Source organism: Ornithorhynchus anatinus, chromosome 8, assembly GCF_004115215.2.
Source record: "Ornithorhynchus anatinus isolate Pmale09 chromosome 8, mOrnAna1.pri.v4, whole genome shotgun sequence".
Taxonomy (NCBI): domain Eukaryota; kingdom Metazoa; phylum Chordata; class Mammalia; order Monotremata; family Ornithorhynchidae; genus Ornithorhynchus; species Ornithorhynchus anatinus.
In genome coordinates, this window is record NC_041735.1 from 30,076,391 (window position 1) to 30,098,704 (window position 22,314).

The 22,314-nt window shown below is 46.2% G+C and overlaps 1 protein-coding gene and 1 non-coding gene across 2 annotated transcripts; both read right to left on the reverse strand.

Moving 5' to 3' along the window:
* Positions 1–9,901: 9,901 nt before the first annotated feature.
* Positions 9,902–21,027, reverse strand: LOC114813694 (tissue factor pathway inhibitor). The gene is made up of 5 exons (XM_029070158.1): positions 20,913–21,027; positions 12,291–12,389; positions 11,744–11,935; positions 11,113–11,288; positions 9,902–10,099 (listed from the first exon to the last, which is right to left on the reverse strand). Exons 2-5 carry the CDS (start codon positions 12,373–12,375, stop codon positions 10,076–10,078), a joined length of 477 nt encoding a protein of 158 aa, XP_028925991.1. The 5' UTR covers positions 12,376–12,389; positions 20,913–21,027; the 3' UTR covers positions 9,902–10,075.
* LOC114813991 lies at positions 18,443–18,580 on the reverse strand. Its single transcript, XR_003761735.1, has one exon. It is a non-coding gene; the product is annotated as a small nucleolar RNA SNORA7 (small nucleolar RNA).
* Positions 21,028–22,314: the final 1,287 nt, after the last annotated feature.

Below are 22,314 nucleotides of genomic sequence, written 5' to 3' on the forward strand. Positions count from 1 at the left end.
TTTGGGGATCCAATCAAGAGTGAGGGTGTGTAAGTATTTGCAGAGGGGCATGGGTGTAGCTGAGCAAGTGGTCTCCTTATGACTACTATTTCTCACCATCCCCAGTCAAAACACAATATATCCCATCCCCTCTCTCTCCATCCTCATTTTTCCTCTGGGTGTATCTGTATGTGTGTGTGTGTGTGTGTGTGTGTGTGTGTATGTTCCATGTTGTGGAAGTTGACTTTCATTTCATTGGAATTACAATGGATTTATTGCTCCTTCTTAGTAACTCCGTTTGATAAGGTATGGGTACATAGTCACAGGGGAATGATGAAAGGATTTGGGAGGAAGAGAGAGGAAAAGTGAAAAGCGTAATGGGTGGAAAGAAGGAGAGAAGCTTTAGGGTGGGGAGGCGCAGGGTTACCTGATAGCCAAGAGGAGTTACTGGGAAGGGTTGATTATTATCCTCTTTTAGAGGGTCTGCTCACTGGTTACTGAGAAAGAGGCCTCAGTTCTTAACCCAGTCAGCTATCACCGCTTTGAATAGCCAAATGTTTGTGTGTGTGGTATTTTGTGGCTCTGTGAGAGTGAATGAAGGTGTGAGGCAGCTCTGTGGGGAGAAGGTTATTGGAATGGGTTGTCCTAAGATTCCTTATCTGTAATAGGGGCAGTCGAAGAGGTATTGAGAATATTTATGAAGTGTTAATTTTTATAAAGCTTATAACAATATTAAGTGTTATGAAGTATTGTGTTATTAATATTAAGTCTAAGTATAAGCATATTAAGAGTTTATAGAGAAGCAGCATGGCTCAGTGGAAAGAGCTCGGGTTTAGGAGTCAGAGGTCATGGGTTCTAATCCCAGCTCCACCACCTGTCAGCTGTGTGACTTTGGGCAAGTGACTTAACTTCTCAGTGCCTCAGTTACCTCATCTCTAAAATGGGGATTAAAACTGTGAACTTCACGTGGGACAACCTGATTACCCTGTATCTATCCCAGCACTTAGAACAGTGCTCAGCACAGAGTAAGTGTTTAACAAATAACAATATTGTTATTGTTATGTGCAGTGCACTTTAAAAAGTGCTGGGAAAGAATACAGTAGTGGCAATCAGACCTGGCCCCTTGGCCTCAGCTCTCAATTTAAGAATCTTAGGGAACTGACAGGACTAGAGACAGACACAGAAAGAAAGGGGAAAAACTAAAACCATAAAACAACATAAAAGACAGGCTAAATATTCATTCATTCATTCATTCAATAATATTTATTGAGCGCTTACTATGTACAGAGCACTGTACTAAGCGCTTGGAATGTACAAATCAGCAACAGATAGAGACAGTCCCTGCCCTTTGACGGGCTTACAGTCTATTCGGGGGAGAGAGGCAGACAAGAACAATGGCAATAAATAGAGTCAAGGGGTAGAACATCTCATAAAAACAATGGCAACTAAATAGAATCAAGGTGATGTACATGTCATTAACAAAATAAATAGGGTAATGAAAATATTTACAGTTGAGCAGACGAGTACAGTGCTGAGGGGATGGGAAGGGAGAGGGGGAGGAGCAGAGGGAAATAGGGGGAAAAGAGGGTTAAGCTGCAGAGAGGTGAAGCGGGGGTGGTAGAGGGAGTAGAGGGAGAAGGGGAGCTCAGTCTGGGAAGGCCTCTTCGAGGAGGTGAGTTTTAAGTAGGGTTTTGAAGAGGGGAAGAGAATTAGTTTGGCGGAGGTGAGGAGGGAGGGCATTCCAGGACCACGGGAGGACGCGGCCCAGGGGTCGACGGCGGGATAAGCGAGATCGAGGGACGGTGAGGAGGTGGGCGGCAGAGGAGCGGAGCGTGCGGGGTGGGCAGTAGAAAGAGAGAAGGGAGGAGAGGTAGGAAGGGGCAAGGTGATGTAGAGCCTTGAAGCCTAGAGTGAGGAGTTTTTGTTTGGAGCGGAGGTTGATAGGCAAAATATGAAAACAAATACTCAAATTAGTAGAGTACTGAGACTAGAGGAGCAGAATTTTGAGCTTCTCATGCCTGAGTCCAACAGTCACAACTGTCATTACAGTGTCTGCTGCCCCAGGCTCCACAGGTTCAGTGTGTTCAATGTGTTGTTGAGATGACAGATTACGGTTGTTTCTGTCTTTCCTTCCAGGATGGTGTCCAGCAAGTCAGGTCAAAGACTCCATGATATTGCTTGGAGGAGCCTGTTCTGGTTCTCAGTGAGGCAGTGGAAATAAACTGTAGGGGTGGGGGTTATTCCAAGGGCAGGCTGCCACTGAACATCAAAATTATTGGTGTTCTTGAATAGGATGGTGTCCAGGGTCTCACTTTGAATTTTTGAGAGATCTGGCTTTATTTTTACTCATATATTTCCAGCCAACGACCATAGCAGAAACTTGGGAGTATGTTCCCCAGATTCCAACACATTTCTCTGGGACTTTTCTAGATGTCGGTCCTATGTTTCTTGACCTCGGTCATTGATACCCATAGTGCAGTGATCCATTGTATTCTCCCTGAAAGTTAGAGCATCTTTTCCAGTAGATTTCCATCCTGGAGGTTTATGACAGTTTTTGCAGATCTCAAGTCCCTTCCCCGCGGATTTTGCAGTTCTAGGTGTTGATTCTATATTTTCTTTTGTATGAATTTTTTATGGTATTAAGCACTTATTATGTGTCAAACTGTTGTACTGGGGTAGGTACGTGTTAATTAGGTCAGCACAGTCCCTGTCCCTCATGGGGCTCACAGTCGAAATAATGGTTATGGTTCTAGAAACTGGTTCCTCATGTCATTCCTACATTCTGATGGGGCTCACAATTTTAGTGGGATGCAGGAAACTGGTTAACAGGGTCAAAGACTAGTGTCAGTTGTTACATATGTGGTGGAGGGTCAACAGCCTGTCAGTTCCAAAGGAGATTCCCTGGACTATAGAAACCTAAACTTTGGGAAGTTGGTCTGCAGACCAGGGCTAATTAATTAATAAATGGTGGTATGTGATAAGAAATATTACATGTCTAGCAATGTACTAATTGTTAGGGTAGAGAAAGCAATCAGGTCTGACAGTCTGTATCCCACATGAAGCTCAGATCTAAGTAGGAAGAAGAACAAGTACTGCATCTCCATTTTCCAGATGAGGAAATTGAGAAACAGAGAAGTTAAGAGATTTGCCCCATGTCACCCAGCAGGCAAGGGGCAGAATTGGTATTAGAGTCCAATCTGACACCCAGGCCTATGCTTCTCTCCAATAGGATATTCTACTTACATAACACTTCATTCTAAGTTTAATTCTGCCAATTAAAAAATTTAGCTTATGCTCTGTTAATGATAATGTTGGTATTGTATTAAGCACTTACTAGGTGCAGAACACTGTTCTAAGCGCTGGGGGAGATATAGGGGAATCAGGTTGTCCCACGTGAGGCTCACAGTTAATCCCCATTTTACAGATGAGGTAACTGAGGCACCGAGAAGTTAAGTGACTTGCCCACAGTCACACAGCTGACAAGTCAACCCCGCCTTCTACCTCATCAAGTACGATGGCTTCGACTGCGTCTACAGCCTCGAGCTGCCCAAGGACGAGCGCGTCTCCACCCTCGAGGTCCTGCCCGACCGCGTCACGTCATCACTGATCGGCGACGCCCACCTGGCAGACGCGATGATCGGGAAGGCAGTGGAGCACATGTTCGAGACAGATCCTTACCTCCATCAATCTAATTCTCTTCCCCTCTTCAAATCCCTACTTAAAGCTCAACTCCTCCAAGAGGCCTTCCCAGACTGAGCTCCCCCCTTTTTCCCTCTGCTCCCTCTACCCCCCCTTCACCTCTCCACAGCTAAACCCTCTTCTTCCCCCTTTCCCTCTCCTCCTCCCCCTCTCCTGTCCCACCCCCTCAGCACTGTACTCGTCCGCTCAACTGTATATATCTTCATCACCCTATTTATTTTGTTTAATGAGATGTACATCACCCTCATTCTATTTATTTGCCATTGTTTTTATGAGATGTTCTACCCCTTGACTCTATTTATTGCCATTGTTCTTGTCTGCCTCTCTCCCCCGAATAGACTGTAAGCCCGTCAAAGGGCAGGGACTGTCTCTATCTGTTGCTGATTTGTACATTCCAAGTGCTTAGTACAGTGCTCTGCACATAGTAAGCGCTCAATAAATACTATTGAATGAATGAACGAAAGTGGCAGGGCCGGGATTCGAACCCATGACCTCTGACTCCCAAGCCCGGGCTCTTGCCACTGAGCCACGCTGCTGTTCCTCCCACTTTTGCTATGGATTGGTTTTCCCAGCCACATTCTGATTGGTGGGCAAATTTGCCTTTGAGTGTTGGCCACAATCTCACTGATGGGAAAATCTGCTTGTTCATTCTTCCTTGCCAGTTAGGAAGAGCAATGGGAATCATGCTCACAGTCACTTGCCCTGAACCACAGCCCGGCTCTGGCCTCCAGCACACCGCTGGGTAGAGTCAGAGGAGCAGATCCAGACCACAGTGGGTTCTCTATGGAGGTTCCCCCCAAAAGGAGAAGTGAATCCCTCAGGAAATGTGGATGCCTCACTCTGAATGCTCAACTACTTGCCCCGCATGGCTGGTGAGGGAGTCTTCCTCATCTCTTCCCTGCACCCCACCCGTTTTTTGCTAGAAATCCCAAAATGGAGCCTTACCTCACCTGAGAAAGGGATAAACTGATTTGAAAAGAATCCATCTTTGAGGAAATCGCCAAATAGAAGGATCTCTGTCCATAACGTCAGATTAACTTTGTAATGTCCTTTAAAGTACTGCCTGTAACAATGACCTGTGCAATCAAGTACTATATTTTATGGCCCAGGACATTATCTGGGGATGAAATAGTAATATAATAATAATTGCATTTGTTAAGTACTTACTATATGCCAAGCACTGTTCTAAGTGCTGGGAACTGTTCTAAGCGCTGGATGATAACTAGCAATTGAGATATCAATTCTTGTTAAGAAATAGTTGGCACATAACCAGATAACCTCAGCTCCTTTTAGGGTATAAGATTAAGATCCCAGATGGCCCCGTTTAGGAGTGAGGGGTGAGCACACAGAAAATGCCCTGTGAGAGAGCACCAAAGTCCAGGTTTTCTTTCTCCAAACAACAGCTGGAAGGCCCCATCTGTCTTCTGGAATGTTCCTGTGGTAGTGAGGATTAAATTCTAGGATCTGGGTGATTTATGATATTTTGGCCACAGTGGTTGCCGTGCATAACCTGCTGCCACCATGAAATTTCCTTTATTATTTCCTCTTACTTTTATTCTTCTTTAATGTAATTGTCTTTAATGTTTTAATCTTATATGCCACATAATTATTAAAAGCCTCATGAATTGTATTAGTCTGTCTACTACCTCCTGTAATTCTTTTGAGTAGTGTCTTGCCAAACACACACAATTGGTGGAGAATGAAGGGAAATGCAACTTTGTAAACTTCATACATTTTTAAATTTAAGACAAAAGATAATTTTTGATTTTAACCAAGATGGCTACCTAAGTTTCTACAGAGGTCAAGAGATCTAGATTCTAGTTCAAAGGGGCCACCACTGTGAAACACAGAGTTCTTCTAGCTTTTCATTCACCCATTCAATTGTATCTATTGAGCGCTAACTCTGTGTAGAGCACTGTACTGAGCGCTTGGGAGAGTATAATATAACAATAGACACATTTCCTGCCCACCACGAACTTACAGACTAGAGGGGGAGACAGACATTAATATAAAAAAATGAATTACAGATATGTACATAAGTGCTATGGGGTTGGGTGGGGGTGATGAATGGGGCCCTGGATGGAGACCCTGTGATGAATAAATAGCAAGACACACTTTTCTTATCAGCTAAATAGAACAAATAAGGGTAAAATTGTAGTGTTCAAATGTCAAACCAGGAATGAAAAGTCACCCATTAGCCTAGAGAATCCTGGGTAGGAAGAGATAGAGATTCTAGCGGTTACCCAGGCATATACTTTCTGCCAGATATTCAGGGGTGTTGGCTGCACTGCTGGGCAGAGCCCAAGATCCTAGCTGGGAGCATGCCCACAGTGGCTGGGCAGAGGAGTGGGTTTTTCAGCATTCCCAGAATGTGGGTGAGCGGCATCAGTGGACAGCACCAGGTCCAGGACGTGGACATGAGGAAAGCTCAGGTTGCCATACCTTGGACTGGGATGCAGGCAAGAGTGAGGCCAGGTGTCTGCCCACACACAGAGCTGCCCTGATGCTGGCGTCCCCCACTTCCTTTCCTCAGAGATCGTACCCTTAGTTCCAGCTTCCCTTCACCCCTTCTCCCCAACCCCAGCAATTCTGGATTTGAGTGGCAAGTGGAGCTTGGCTTGACCCTCTCTGGGTGCCCTCTTTTCCCTCCCACTCCCTAGTGTTCAGCCCCTCAGGGGTGGGCTCCTTCTCTCTGTGTTCTGGAGTCTAGAGGGGTCTGACCCTGGTACCTTGCCCTTAGTCAGTGCTCAAACCCCAGATCTAAACCATGCGGTAGCGGGGTACCCAGGATGGGAGGTCCTGGGGTGCACCACCAGGAGGAGTGGATTCTGATGATGATGACACTGATTGGCTGAGGGAACTGACTGACAGCCCAGTAACCAATGGAAGGAACATGGAGGATTTGTAACAGCATGATGGTCGGGGGAGGGATTAAGTAAATAGTCAAAAAGATATGAAGGGCCAAATTTTCAGGCAACAAATACTGAGCAGCTGGACCTGTGGACATGTGCTGGGAGAAAGTGGAAATAGAGGTGTTTGAACTGGAACGAGCTGCTTTTTGGGTGTGTTCTATGCAAAACTCCTCTAGAGTATGATAGCAGCTTTGGCATAACTGATTGTGAGCAGGGGGTCCTTTCTTCACTGGGTGCAGAAGGATGAAGCCCCGGGCACCAGCACTTGAAACTGGTGGGTACCTTTAATTTATGGTATTTGTTAAGCCCTGGAGTACATTCAGGATAATCAGGTTGGACACCGTTCTTGTCCCACTTGGGGCTCACCCTCTTAATCCCCATTTTACAGTTGAGATAATGGAGGGACAGAGAAGTGAAATGATTTGCCTAAGGTCACACAGCAGGCAGTGGTGGAGCTGGAATTAGAACCCAGGTCCTTCTGACTCTCAGGTCTGTGCTTTATCCAATAAGCATTACTGCTCCTCACATGTACTTGGGCAAATTAAGCAGAATAAGTGCTTATCAAATACCTTTATTATTGTCACCAATAATGATAATAATAATAATTATGGTATTAGTTAAGCACTTACTATGTGCCAGGCACTGTACTAAGCCCTGGGGAGGAGACAGGCAAATTGGGTTGGACACAGTCCCTGTCCCACGTGGGGCTCACAGTCTCAATCCCCATTTTACAGATGAGATAGTTGAGGTACAGAGAAGTGAAGTGACCTCCCCAAGGTCACACAGCAGACAATGGTGGTGTTAGAGGAGTGAAGTGTTTGGGCTGGGTCATCGCAGGAAATCAACAAAGTAAAATAGGAATGGGAAAGCTGACTGAGCTATTTAAAGTAAATCAATTAATCAATCAGTTGTATTTTTTGAGCTTTTGCTGTGTGCAGAGCATTGACCTAAGTTCTTGGGAGTGTAAAAGTCATCATAGTTGGTAGACATGTTCACTCCACCATGAGTTTACAGTAGAGAGAGGGAGACAGACATTGATATTGATATAAAAACAATTATAGATAGTATGTAAGTGCTGTGGGGCTGAGGGGTGGGTGAATACCTGATGCCCTAAAGATAATCAATGAGTGTTTTTTTTTAGTGTTTACTATGTACAGAGCACTGTACTAAACACTTGGGAGAGTACACTAAAACAAAGTGGCAGACACGTTCCCTGCCCACAAGCTTGCAATCTAGAGGGGGAGACAAATTAACATAAATAAATAATTTATAAATCATAATTTAAAAATATGTACATAAGTGTGGTGGGGTTGTTGAGGGCAGGACATATCAAATCACCAGAGAGCATAGATCCAAGTGCATAAACGTCATAGAAAGGAGAGGGAGTTGGTGAAAAGAGGGTTTAACTGGGGAAGGCTTTTGGGAAGAGATGTGGCCTTAATAATGTTTTGAAGGTAGGGAGAGTTGTGGTCTGGCATGTACGGGGTGGAAGGGAGTCCTGACTAGGGGGAGAATGAGGAAAAGGGGTGAGGGATGAGATAGATGAAATTGGAGCACAGTGAGTAAGCTGGGGCTAGAGGTGTGAAGTATACAAGCTTGGGTGTAGTAGGAGGTCAGTGAGGTGATGTCAGAGGGAATGAGCTGATTGAGGGCTTTAAAGCCAAAGGAAAAGAGTTTTGTTTGATGTGGAGGTGGATGAGCAACCATTGGAGGTTCTTGAGGAGTCGGGAAAACGTGGAATGAATGTTATTTTAGAAAATTGATCTACAGCAGAGTGAAGAATGGACTAGAGTGAGGAGAAATAGGAGGTGGGGGGATCAACGAGGAGGCAGATACAGTAGTCAAAGTGGGATAGGATAAGTGGCTGGATCTCTAGGGTTACAGATTGGAAACAGAGGAAAGAATGGATATTAGAGATGTTTCAAAGGTGGAACCAACAAGATCTGATGACAGATGAAATATGTGGAAGGAATGGGAGAGATGAGTGGAGAAAAATGCCAAAACTATGGACTTGTGCTAAAGGATTTATAGTTGAAGGAATATGGACTTCATGGTTTGGAAATCTGGTAGGTGTTAATTCTGGCAACACAAAGGGTTAATATGGAGGAAAGGAATTTGCCACTTGGCATTGTAAACTCTGGCCATTAACCCTATGGCATGGGATAATGAAAGACAGCTACACAGAAGGGAGAACACTTGATTATTCTAAATTACAGGGGAAGTTTACCAGGGGATTAAGCTGTGTGTGTGTGTGTGTGTGTGTATATGTGTATGTGTGTGTGTGTGTGAGGCCTGGCAGGGCCTGGGGGATGGGTGGTGGCGGGGAAGGATTGCTAGCTACAAGAATTCTGGGTCAGGGCATCAGATTACAAGGGAGCTAACCGAACTTGCCCAAGGTTTGGGGTAAATAGTATTAGCTTCTGTCCCTTGAGGGTGTCTACAGCTGCAAGTAAGAGTTACAGGGATGTTAAGAGGAGAGGATACACAGGACAGTCCTGGGAGTAGACTATTGATAAGAATTGCTTTTCTCTCCTGTGCTGCCTCTGCTGATGGGAACTTTTGACAACATTTGCCTCTGGACCGTCATTACTGTAGCCAACAGAAGGGAGTATCTAGACTCTTTCTCCAACTACGCACAATGCCATCTAAGCAACGTGGCTCAGTGGCAAGAGCACGGGCTTGGAAGTCAGAGGTCATGGGTTCGAATCCCCGCTCTGCCACTTGTCAGCTGTGTGATTGTGGGCAAGTCACTTCACTTCTCTGTGCTTCAGTGACCCCAAATGTCAAATAAGGATTAAGACCGTGAGCCTTACGTGGGACAACCTGATGACCCTGTATTTACCCCAGCACTTAGAACAGTGCTCTGCACAGAGTAAGCGCTTAACAAATACCAACATTATTATTACCCTGATAATGGACAGAGAGGGCAGGGCAGAGAAACAATGGGGTGGGGCCAGAGACCCCCATTGGACAAGGGGGACAGGAGACTCAAGTCCCTTGGTCAGATCTTCGTTCCTCCACCCGACTCCCACATTCTCTGGGGACTGAAAAATCCATTGCAGAAATGAGGAATTCATTTCATTTCTGATTGGGTTGAGATGAGTGATAAAGAGAATGCCGAGAATGGGGAGTGGCAGAGATCCCCCAGCCTGCAAGATCCCTGCCCTGCAGACCCGATCAGGTGGCAGGGACTGACCCTCTCCAGAGCCCAACAAATCGCTGCTCAGCCTGGACTTTAGGAAGAGGAGGAGATGGCGACTGCGTGTCTTCCTCCTGGTTCTGAATCTCCAAGGAACAAGTGCAGCAGAAAGTTGCTTTAACTGTTTTATTCACCCAGTAAACTGGACAAACCACAGACTCTAGAGTGGATGAGGACAGGCTGGAGATCCGGATCCTGGGAAGGATGGTCAGGAAAGGAACAGCATGTGATCTCCCCATTGCCAGGTGGCTGGCATTCCTGGCTCCAGGAGGACAGTCTTCTGCTCCTACTCACTAGCTTCCTCAGCTCCCTGCAAAGGAGGTGACAGTTAGTCTCAGCCCTTAATGCAGAGCTCAAGCTGGTGATTTAGCTCCTCTTGTCAGCCCCAAAGCTAATCTAAGCAGGAAGGTGATGTCTTTAGACCAGTCATCCTGCCCACTTCGGCACCATCATTATTGTCATCATTGTCATCTTCTTTGTCTTCACCATTAATGCCATCATCAACGATGTTATTGTTGTCACTAGACTGTAAGATCCTTCCAGGTAGAGATTTAGTCTACCACTTCTCTTGCATTGTATGAGCCCAAGGACTAGGTACAGTATTCTGAACAGAGTAAGAGCTCAATAAATGTACCTGATTAATTGATTATCACCATTATCATCACTATTGTCATTATCACCACTGTGGCTGTCATTGTTACAATCATCATCATCATTACTACCATTATTATTAGGATTACTGTTATCATCAATCAATCAGTCAATGGTATTTGTTGAGCAGTTTCTGTATGTAGGGCACTGTACTAAGCACTGGGGAGAATACAATACATCAGAGTTGGTAGATATGCTCCCTGCTCACAACGAGTTTACAGTCTAGAGGAGGAGACAGACATTAATATAAAAAAATTACAAATATTTACATAGATGTCCTGGTGTGGTAAATATCAAATGTCCAAAAGATACAGATCAAAGAGCTTAGAGGAGGCAGAAGGGAGAGGGAGTCGGGGAAAAGAGGACTTAATCGGAAGGCCTTTATAAAGGATCTGAAGGTGGGGAGAACAGTGGTCTGGAGTATGTGAAGGGAAGGGAATTTCAGGCCAGAGGCAGGGTGTGGAAAAGATATCACATTCATCGTTGACATTGTCATCGTCACCATCACCGTCACTGCTATCAACATCGGCACACCATTACCATCACCACCATCATTATCATTTTCATTATCACTCAAATCAAGGGGGCAGGATCCCACCCTGGGTCAGAGTCCTACCTAGTCCTTACTCCCAGCACTGGCCCTGTACTTCCTCGGTGGGACCCACGACTCACCACGGGAAAGCAGGTCATCTGACATTCCTCTTTAGTCTGGAACCTGTTCTTGGAACCTCCGCAGCCACCGTAAATGAAGGGCTCACAGGTGCGAGTGGCCATGTTGAAGTAGTATTGATGGTGTTTCTCTTTGCAGGGGCCCTTTCTCCGTGGGAGCTGGCAGACTGGAGGGATGCCTGGATGCAAGGGGGCAAATTCCTACTCAGCCCCAGGCAGGAGCCTTTGTCTGCCTTGGGCTGACAGTTAGGGCCAGGGATTGCCAAGGGAGAGGCAGAACCTCTGTCTTTGGGACTCCAGGGGGAATTGAGGGTTTTTCTCTCTGGGCATCTGCTTGGCTGGTGGGGAGCTATAGCATAATGGGGAGGCTACAGGAGGTCAGAATGTCCCTCAGGAGGGGAAGGCATCGTTTAAGGAGGTCTTCATGTTGGTGATGGGGCTTTTTGCTGTCTCTAGGATGCCAGAGCATGGCAGCAGCAGCCGCAGCAGTTTACATGGATTATTTAATCTGGGTGTGCAATGAGGGCCTTGAACTGTTGGGGAGGAGAAGCTGAAAAGGGCCACCCTATCACTAGCTTTCTCTAGCTGAGTGCTGGCTGGGGCTGTCAGTGTCGGAGACGCGGAGGTGGCTTACCGGAGATCCCACAGGTTGCTAAGCATTTCTCGTGGCTTCCGAACCTGTTCCTGTTGCCACCGCACCCGTTGTAGAAGAAGGGCATACACCGATTCTTAGGAGGGTAGTAGTAATAGCGGAGCACTGGCATTCTTTCCTCCATGGAGGGGCACTGGCCTTTGAGTGGTGGTAGCTGACAGAGCTCGGTGACACCTGTGAGGTGTGGGGGAGAGGCTGAACTTCACCATGTCAAGGGGGTCATTTGTTGAGCCAGAAGGCATGCAGCACTGATCAGAACATTTCTGCTAAGGAAAGGGAGGCAGGTAGAGAATATAGTAGAGCGGGAGGGGAACGGTGACAAGATAGGGAGGTTCATGGGAGAACCTGGCGGTCAGAATTCTGCCACCTCCCCACCATGGACTGACCAGGCACCTCCACCATAATGGAATGGGGGGCCCTTGCAGCCATCCTGCCCTACCCTAGTACAAGGGAAGATGCGCCAGGGAGAGTCCTGGCTCTCACTTTGTGTTCATCCCCCTGGGAGTCGAAGGAAGGAGTCCCCACTTACTTTTCCTTGACCCTACAAGAGTCATCCTGGCCAGGAAGAAGGTGAGAAGGCCCAGGAGGGAGAGGCATCTGGTGCTAGGCTTCATGGTTCTCCTGGGTTCTAGTGGGAGGGAGAAAATTTATAGTGCTGGGGGAAGGAAGAGAAGTCAGTCGTGTTCATAACTGGAGTTCTGTGGGTGGCTGCAGGAAGTGGTTCATTCTTCAAAGATGTCTGCCAAATGATGGCTGGAATATTTGGGCACCCAGAATTGGGTGGTGTGCTCAACATCCTCTCTGGCCTAGGCCTCCATAGCTGGGTGGGTGCCACAAACTACGTGGACCCAGAAAGCTCTTCTCCCAGTAAGCTTGTCCTCTAGACTGTAAGCTTATTGTGGGCAGGAAACGTGTCTGTTTATTGTTAAATACCATGGACTGCCCGAAAAACAAAAAAAATGGATTTTGGAGCAAATTAAACTAAAGTGGTCTTTGGAAGGCCCAATGACTTGACTAAGATTAGCATATTTTGAACACATAATATGGAGGACTAATTCTCTGGAGAAGGCACTGATGCTAGGAAAAGTCCAGGGAAAATGTGGAAGAGGCAGACCAGCACCTAGATGAATAGAGACCATAACAAAGACAATGGAAAAACCATTAGAATTGTTACGGATTATGGCAGAGGACAGGACCTTCTGGAGAAAGTATATCCATGGAATCGCTATGAATTGGAAACGACTCGATGGTGTTTATTAATAATAATAATGATAATAATAATAATGATAAAATGCCTCAGTTACTTCATCCATAAAATGAAGATTAAGACAATGTACCCTGCCAAGGGCTTAGTACAGTGCTCTGCACACAGTAAGAGCTCAATAGATCTGATTGACTGACTGACTATCTTGTATCTACCCTAGCCCTTAGTACATGCCTGGAACATAGTAAGCACTTAAACACATACCATTTAAAAATAAAAGCAGTAGGAGAGCTTCGACCCTGTCAGCCTAAGATGGGTCCTAAAGCCCTCTGTATTTCTCATTCTTTTACTGCAGGTTTTAGGACACTTACTAACTGCCCCCAAGCCTCTGCTCCCCTCTTACTGATACCTCCCTATGGCTCCTCCCAGAGACATGGTCCCTCCCTGAGGCATAGAAGTCCTTGGAGACTAGCCTATCATTCCCTTCCTAGGGTTGGCGGCAGGAAGTCCACATTGAAAACACCTCCATCTGTGTCTCCTCCAGGAATTTGTCTCCCTGGCTTCCCATTTCCCCCGACTTGGGAGCTGTTAGGTCTCCTCCTTGACTCCACTCTCTCATTCACCCCACACATCCAATCCCTCACCAAATCCTGTCGGTCTCACCTTCACAACATTGCCAAGATCCTCCCTTTCCTCTCCATCCAAACCTCTACCCTGTTAGTATAATCACTCATCCTAACTTGACTGGATTCTGCATCAACCTCTTTTCTGACCTCCCAGCCTCCTGTCTCTCCCCACTTCAGTCCATTCTTCACTCCACTGTTGGGATGGATTATCTTTCTACTGAAATGTTCAGGGCATGTCACTCCCCTCCTCAAAAATCTCCAGTGGTTGCCTATCAACCTCCATATCACTATTGCCTATCAACATCCTCACTATTGGCTTCAAAACTCTCCATCTCCTTGCCCCTTCTTACCTCATCTCCCTTCTCTCCTTCTACATCCCAGACCACACACTCCACTCCTCTAGTGCTAATATTCTCACAGGGCCTTGATCTTGGCTGTCTCACCGGTCGACCCCTGACAGTATTGAATGAATGAATGAATGAATGAATGAATGAATGAATGAATGAATGAACTAGAAAAACCTGCAATTGTCTCTGGGTTTCCAGATAGGCTGCTGCAGCTCTGGGCCTCCTTTCTTGAGCATCCTAACCAGACTATGTCCTCTTGGTCCTCTCCTCTCCATCAGTGAAAGCTGTCTCTCTCCAGATGACACTGTCTCCCTGACTCCTCTACCGATAGGGCATCTTCTTCCATTCCCCAAGACTCACTGGGAAGGGGAAAGCTTTGCTTCCTTTTTTGTTTCCCAGTGCCTCTTTCACACGACCCCACCTCCCCATCCTTCACTTTCCCTTCATCTGAAGCCCATACAATCTGCCTCTACCACCCACTCCAGTTACTAGTCATGGTCATGAGAAGCAGCATGGTGCAGTGGAAAGAGCACGGGCTTTGGAGTCAGGGCTCATGAGTTCGAATCCCAGCTCTGCCACTTGTCAGCTGTGTGACTGTGGGCAAGTCACTTAACTTCTCTGTGCCTCAGTTCCCTCATCTGTAAAATGGGGATGAAGACTGTGAGCCCCACGTGGGACACCCTGATTCCCCTGTGTTTACCCCAGCGCTTAGAACAGTGCTCTGCACATAGTAAGCGCTTAACAAATACCAACATTATATCATCTCTCCCCTCTCCCACCTCCCCATCCCCCAGCCCCCATCTCATGGGACTTTCCTTTTTTTCTCCATCCTTAAATGTCTGATGACCTTCCCTCCTGTCCACTTCCTCTTACTCCTCAACTCTACTGACTTCCTGCCCTACCCCACCTAACCCACTCACAAACCCGTTCATATGTTTGCTCTAATAATCTCTGAACACTGTACAATCTCTAACCTCACCAACTCTGAAATCCCTCTTACCACACCTGCCTTTTCTCCTACACAACAACCCCTTCCCCCCCCAATATGTCCTGTTCCCCCATAGAGGCCACTGATCCTTTGACCCCTTCCAGTTCTCTAAAGCCATCATGCCCCATTTGGCATCCATACCCAAACTACCTGCTAAATGCACAAATTGACAGTCTCAGCCCTGCCCTCTCCACTCAACTTCCTCACTCCCCTGTCCCTCTGCCTATTTTGTATCACAATCCTGGATCACTTTTACAGATCACTTCCTCCCATCCTGTGTTCAAGCTGTGGAGAACCGCTGGAGGAAATCCAGGGACTTGATTGATGTTCTCCATCTGAAGTTCACCCTCATCTGCTTTAATTCTGCTCTTCTTTGTCACACGGCAATACTTTTACATCCCTAGTGACTCTCATACCCAATGTCAGCACCAGCTGTACCAGATGTCAAATGCAATCCTCAAAACCCCCGTCCCTCTGTACCCCCAACTCTTTCCCCAATAACCTGGCCATGTATTTTATTGATAAAACTGAAGTCATCAGGCATGATCTCCCCAAAATGTCCCCTGCTTCTCTCCAGTCCCTGCTTCCTCCTGTGCTCTCTTAGATCCTCTTATTTTTTTCCCAGAAGTATTTCAAGAAGAGGCATCTCACCTCTTCTCAAAGTCTAAGCCTGATGGTTTCAATTTTCTTAATAAAGTACATGGCCAGATCACTGGGGCCAAGAGATGGAGGAGGTGGGCAACAGGGAGTTTCAGGAAAAAACTGTCTGAAACAGCTAGTAAGGGCAATAACATGGGAGTCAAAAATGATGGAGAAATAATGTCGCTGCACAAAGGGCAGGGTTAAAGCAGACAAGGATGAACCTAAGGTGGACAGGGTCAGTCTAATATCTGGATTTCCACCAGCAGTGCGCTGCAGGTAGTGCACAGGAGGGAAGAAAGCAAACTGTGGAGGTAATCAAGGGCTGAGGGTTAAGGGTTGAGATTGACAAAGGGATAAGGGAGCGAGTTGAGTTCAGTAGAGAAGGTGATGTTGAGCATGTCAAGGCTAAATGGGGCAGGATGACCTGAGAAAATTGGATGGGATCAAAAGATTGGAGGTCCTGAGGTGGAACAAGATAGATTTGCAGGGACAGTGTGTGTGAGGGAGATAAGGAAGGTGAGGATGTGGTCAGACAGAGGGATTTCAGAGTTGGTGAGGGTAGAGATTGTACAGTGAGATGATGAGGTCGAGTGTGTATCCTCGACTACTCAGCTGCTTTCAACACCCTGGACCACCTCCTTCTGGAAATATTAACCAACCTTGGCTTCAGTGACACTGTCCTTTCCCAGTTCCCCTTATATCTCTCTGGTGGCTCATTTTCAGTTTCTTTTGTGGACTTCTTCTCTGCTTCTCACCCTTGAATAGTGGGAGTACCTCAAGCCTAAGTTTTTGATACCCTTCTACTCTCCATCTACACCCACTCCATTAGGGAACTCATTCGCTCCTATGGCTTCAACTACCATCTCTACATCGATGCTTCTCAAATCTACTTCTCTATCCTTGACCTCTCTTCTCTGCAGTCTCAGATGTTCCTCCTGCCTTCAGGGCATCTTTGCCTGGATAAACTGTCATCTCAAACCAAACATGCCCAAAACAGAACTCCTCTTCTTCCCACCCAAAACCAGACCTCCCCCTGTTTTTTCTACCACTGTAAAAAAAAAAGTGGTACTTGTTAAGTACGTAATATGTGCCAAGCACTGTACTAAACACTGGGGTAGGTACAAGATAACTGGGTCTCACATGAGGCTCACAATTTTAGCAGAAGGGAGAACAGGTTTTGAAACTCCATTTGCAGATGAGAGAACTGAGGGACAGAGAAGTTAAGTGACATGTCCCAGGTCACAGAAGAGATAAGTGACAGAATTAAGATTAGAACCTACGTCCTATAACTCCCAGGTCCATGTTCTTTCCATTAGGTCATATTATTTCTCTAAATTGTCAATACCACTACCTTCCTTGTCTCACAAGTCCGCAAACTTGGCATTTTTCTCAACTCATGTCTGTTGTTCTACCCACATATTCACCAAATCCTGTCAGTTCTTCCTTCACAGAATCACTTAAATTTGCCCTTTCCTCTCCATCCAAACGGCTTCTAGACTGGTCCAACCACTTTTCCCATCCTGCCTTGACTACTGCATCAGCCTTCTCACTAACCTCCCTACCTTATGTCTCTCCCAGCTCCAGTCCATGCAACACTCTGTTGCACAGATCGTTTTTCTACAAAAAGATCAGCCCACATCATCTCGCCATTCCTCAAGAATCTCCAGTGGCTGACCATTCCCTTCTACATCAGACAAAAGCTTCTTACCATTGACCTCAAAGCACTCAGTGAGCTCACCCCCTCCTATCTAACCTCGTGTATTTCCTACTATGACCCAATCCACACACATCTCTCCTCCAACTCCAATTGGCTCACTGCACCTAAGTCGCATTTATCTCACCACTGACCCTTTTCCTACATCCTCCCTCTGGCCTGGAACTCCCTCCCTCTTCATAAATGAGAGACTACCACTTTCCCCACCTTCAAAGCCTCATTAAAATATCTCCTCCAAGAGGCCTTCCCTGATTAAGCTCTCATTTCCCCTATTCTCTCTCCTTCCTGTGTTGCCTATGCCCTTGGATCTGAATTATTTTAGCACTAGAGAGTCACCCCACCATCAGCCCCACATAATTTTTGGACATATCTGTAATTCATTTACTTATATTAATGTTGGTCTCCCCCTCTAGACTGCTCCTTGAGGTCAGGGAAAGTGCCTACCAATTCTGTTATATCGAACTCCCACAAGCACTTAGTATGGTGCATCGCACACAGTAAGTGCTCAATAGATACCATTGATTTATTAATTATCTTAATGATATCCCTGGAAGCATGGTGTGCAAGCAGCTTGCAGTTCTGATGTCCTGTGGAGCAAAGAATGGGAGCTGAGGGAGGACGTGTGACTCTCCTCTGGCTCAAAGCAGCTGAATGTTTGAAACTGGCCCTATCCCTGACCTTAGAGGAGCTCCAGCAGCTTCTGGCTCATGGGGGGGGATCAACTCCAATCTGTTCTAAGTGCATTTGTATGCTGAGGGTTGCAAGCTAGATAACAGCCTGGATGTCTGCATGTATTGACCTGCCAGGCCTTGAGTTCAGGCGGTGCTAGGTTACTAATCTGCATCCTGATATTTCCATCTTGTTAGTTGCCACAACTTTGTTCTTTCTCCTGCTCAAGCTCTTGGAAAGTTATTCAAGTCAGCTGGTTAGCCTCAGCTGGAGTGTAAGCACCTTATCTTGTCTTATACTGTCGAGTTGTGATCAACCTATAGCGACTCCCTGGACACATCTCTCCCAGTATGCCCTGCTTTCCATCTGCAATCCTTCTGGTAGTGTATCCATAGAGTTTTCTTTACCACTGTCTCCTTCCAAGCAGTAAACTTGGGTTTCTGCCCTCAACTCTCTCCCATGTCTCTGCTGCCCAGTGCAGGTGAGTTTTGACTTGTAGCAGATTGCCATCTACTCGCTAGCCACTGGCCAAGCTAGGAATGGAATGGGTAGGCCTCTGCTTGACTCTCCTTCCCTTAGCCAAGACTGGTAGAGTATTGGAAACACTCCAGATGTGGTCCTAAGAGGGGTTTAAGCATCTAGAGGGAAGAAATCCTGTCTTTTGCTAGCATTACCTAGTGGAAAGTGAATGGGCCTAGGATTCAGAGGACCTGGCTTTTAATCTTAGCTCTGACACTTGCCTGCTATCTCACCTTAGGTAAGTCACTAGACTCCTCTTTCCCTCAGTTTCCTCATCTATAAAATGGGGATGAAATAACTATTCCCCCTTCTCTTAGAATGTGAACAACATATGGAACAGAGCCAGTGTCTGGTCTCATTGTATTGTGTCTAGCCCAGTCCTTTGTACAGTGCTTGGCACACGGTAAGCACTTCATAGATACCACAATTATTATTACTAGTGTACTTTCTCAAGTGTTTTGTACAGTGATCTGTACCTAGTTGATGGTCAGTAAATGACAAGGAAGAAGAGTAGTAGAACAACAAAAATGAAAATGGAGGTGATGATACTGATGATAAAGATGACAATAATGATGAGAAAAAGAAGAATGATGATGTACTGAGGGAGAGGGCGACACTCCATGAGAACTTAACATGTCCAAAACAGAACTCCTTATCTTCCCACCCAAGTCCTTATCTTCCTCCCACTGACTTTCCCATCACTGTAGACACCACTACCATCCTTCCTGTCTCACAAGTCCATAAACTTGGCATTATCCTTGACTCATCTCTCTCATTCAATCTACATATTAATCTGTCACCAAATCCTGTCTGTTCAACCTACACAGCATCACTAAAATCTGCCCGTTCCTCTCCATCCAAACTGCTACCACGCTAATCCAAGTAATTATCCTATCCTACCTTGATTACTGTATCAGCCTCCTTGCTGAACTCCTTGCCTCCTGTCTCTCCCCACTCTAGTCCATATTCACTCTGCTGCCCAGGTAATTTTTCTACCAAAATGTTCAGTCCATGTTTCTCCACTCCCCAAAAACCTCCAGTGGTTGCCCATCCACCTCTGCATCAAACAGAAACACTTTACCCCCAGCTTGAAATCACTCAATCACCTTGCCCCCTCCTACCTCTCATTACTCTTCTACTTGAACCCATCCTGCACACTTCACTCCTCTGTTGCTACCTACTCAATGTACTTCAGTCTCATTAATCTCACCACCAAATGCTAACTCTCATCCTGACTCCGTCCTGGAAAGCTCTCTATCTTCATATCTGACAATCACTCTCCTCATCTTCAAGGGCACGTTGAAAACACATCTCCTCCAGGAGGCCTTTCCTGTCTAGGTCCTCACTTCCTTTTCTCCTACTCCCTTCTGTATCACCCTTGTGCTTGGATTTGCAGCCTTTGTTCACCCCTCACTCAGCCCCACAGAACTTATGAACATACTGGGAGTTTATTTATATTGAAGTCTGTCTCCTCCTCTAGACTGTATGTTGTGGGCAGGGAACAACTCTGCTTTGTATTGTACTCTTCCAAGAGGTTAGTACAGTGCTTTGCACACAATAAACACCCAATAAATATGATTGATTCTTCATATCTGACAGACAGTTACTCTCCCCAACTTCAAAGTCTTTTAAAGGTACATCACCTCCAAGAGGCCTTCCCTAACTAAACTCTCCTTCCTCTTCTCCCACACCCTTCTGCACTGCCTTGACTTGCTCTCTTTATTCATCCCTTTCCCAGACCCTCAGCACTTCCGTACATATCTGTAATTTTATTTATTTATATTGATATCTGTCTTCCCCTCTAGACTGTAAGCTCACTGTGGGCATAGAATGTGTCTGTTAAATTGTTATATTGTACTCTTCCCAGTGCTTAGTAAATGCACACAGTAAATGCTCAATAAGTACAAGTGACTTCCTGACTGACTGGTATTGGATCTCTATTTTACAGTTGAGGAAACTGAGGCACAGAGAAGTCAAGTGATTCTAATCCTAACCCTAACCCTACAAAATGCTGATAGGCTTTCAAAGGAAATTTCTACCATATTTTTCCTCTCCCTTGCGGAGTCTTTGGCTTCTGGCTAGAAGCACGCCTCTGTCTCTTTGGGCAGATTACCGCCAGTGCCTCTGAAACTGTCCCTGCAGGGAGGGGCTGGGGTCCCTTCACCCACCTCACATAGGCATGCAGGGAAGATAACCCTTAAAACACTTATGTACATATCTGTAAATCATTTATTTATATTAATGTCTGCCTCCCCCTCTAGACTACAAGCTTGTTGTGGGCAGGGAACATGTCTACCAATTCTGTTGAATTCTACTCTTCCAAGTGCTTAATTCAGGGTCCTGCAGTTAGTGCTCAATGTGCTCAATAAATCATTGATTTATTGGTTGAATGATTGATTGCAGCCAAAGGCAGGGAGAGTAGCTCCTCTGCTGAGGACCCACCTCTATTAGTTTAGAAGAAGGTCCCCCACTCACGGCCGTCGTCTCCAGAGGTGGTCAATACTCCCAATCAGTGAGCCAGGAACCCTGGGGAAGGGCAGGACAGAAGTCTTCTTGGTGCTCTTGAGAGAGAGGAGGTGTGAGAGTCCCAGATGGGGCTGGACTTTATAGCCTTAGCCAGGGGAGGGGAGTCTCAGAGCAGTGGGTAGAGCCCAGGATATTTGGGCCAGAAACCCAAGTGGCCCAGGTGGGTGGGCTATGTGCCATCAGCAGACTGTACTAGTACATCACAGCCTGATCTCTGACACCCCGAGGCAGCTGGTATAGGTCCAGCTTCTCAAGGGAGAGGCTTAGTCATTGGGTTAGGACTTCAGCCTGCAGCCTTCCCTGGCCCTTGCTATTTCTCAGAGGCAACAGGGCCACTGGGCTCATGGTTCAGTGCTGGGGCCCATCGTTTCACAACTGCACTCTAGCCCATCTCCATTGGAGGCATAATGACTGTGGATTTCCTTCACCCCTTTGTCAGCAAGACATGGAGGCAGGTGGCTTGAGGGACTGCAGACAGTCATAATGAGATTAGCAGATTGAACTATCAAGGATCGACTAGAAGCGTTCCCAATTTTAGTTGTTCAAGTGGCTCAGTACCAAGTTAGTTATAGCCTTGTCAATGGCTGGGCAACAGGGTCTTGCCAAGGGGTAATTGCTACCTCTCAGTACCGTACTGACTCCTCTGTCTTGAGAGCAGTTGCATTTTAAGGATTCGGGAGATGCCTGAAGTTGGACTGCTCCCAACCCGATTTGATTGTATCGACCCAATCAATCAATCATATTCACTGAGCACTTACTGAGTGCAGAACATTATACTAAGTGTTTGGGAGAGTATAATATAACAATAAAAAGAGTTGGTAGACATATCCCCTGCCTACAATGAACTTGCAGTTCAGAGGAGGAGAGAGAAATTAATAGAAATAAATTATGGATATGTGTGTAAACACTGAGGATCTGAGGGAGGGATGAATAAAGGGAGCAAATCAGGGTGATGTAGGAGGGAGTGGGAGCAAAAGAAATGAAGGTTTAGTCAGGGAAGACTTCTTGGAGGAGATGTGGCTTGAGAGTCAGAGGACGTGGGTTCTGATCTTGGTTCCGCCACATGTCTGCTGTGTAACCTTGGGCAAGTCACTTCACTTCTCTGGGCCTCAGTTACCTCATCTGTAAAATGGGGATTAAGACTGTGAGCTCCATGTGGACAACCTGATTACCTTGTATCTACCTCAGTGCTTGCAGCAGGGCCTGGCACATAGTAATCGCTTAACAAATACCATCATTATTATTAGTATCCTGAGATGACTGGGTACTGAGAGCACACTGGTCTCAGAACAAGGAAATTGCTACTGGGAAAAAAAAC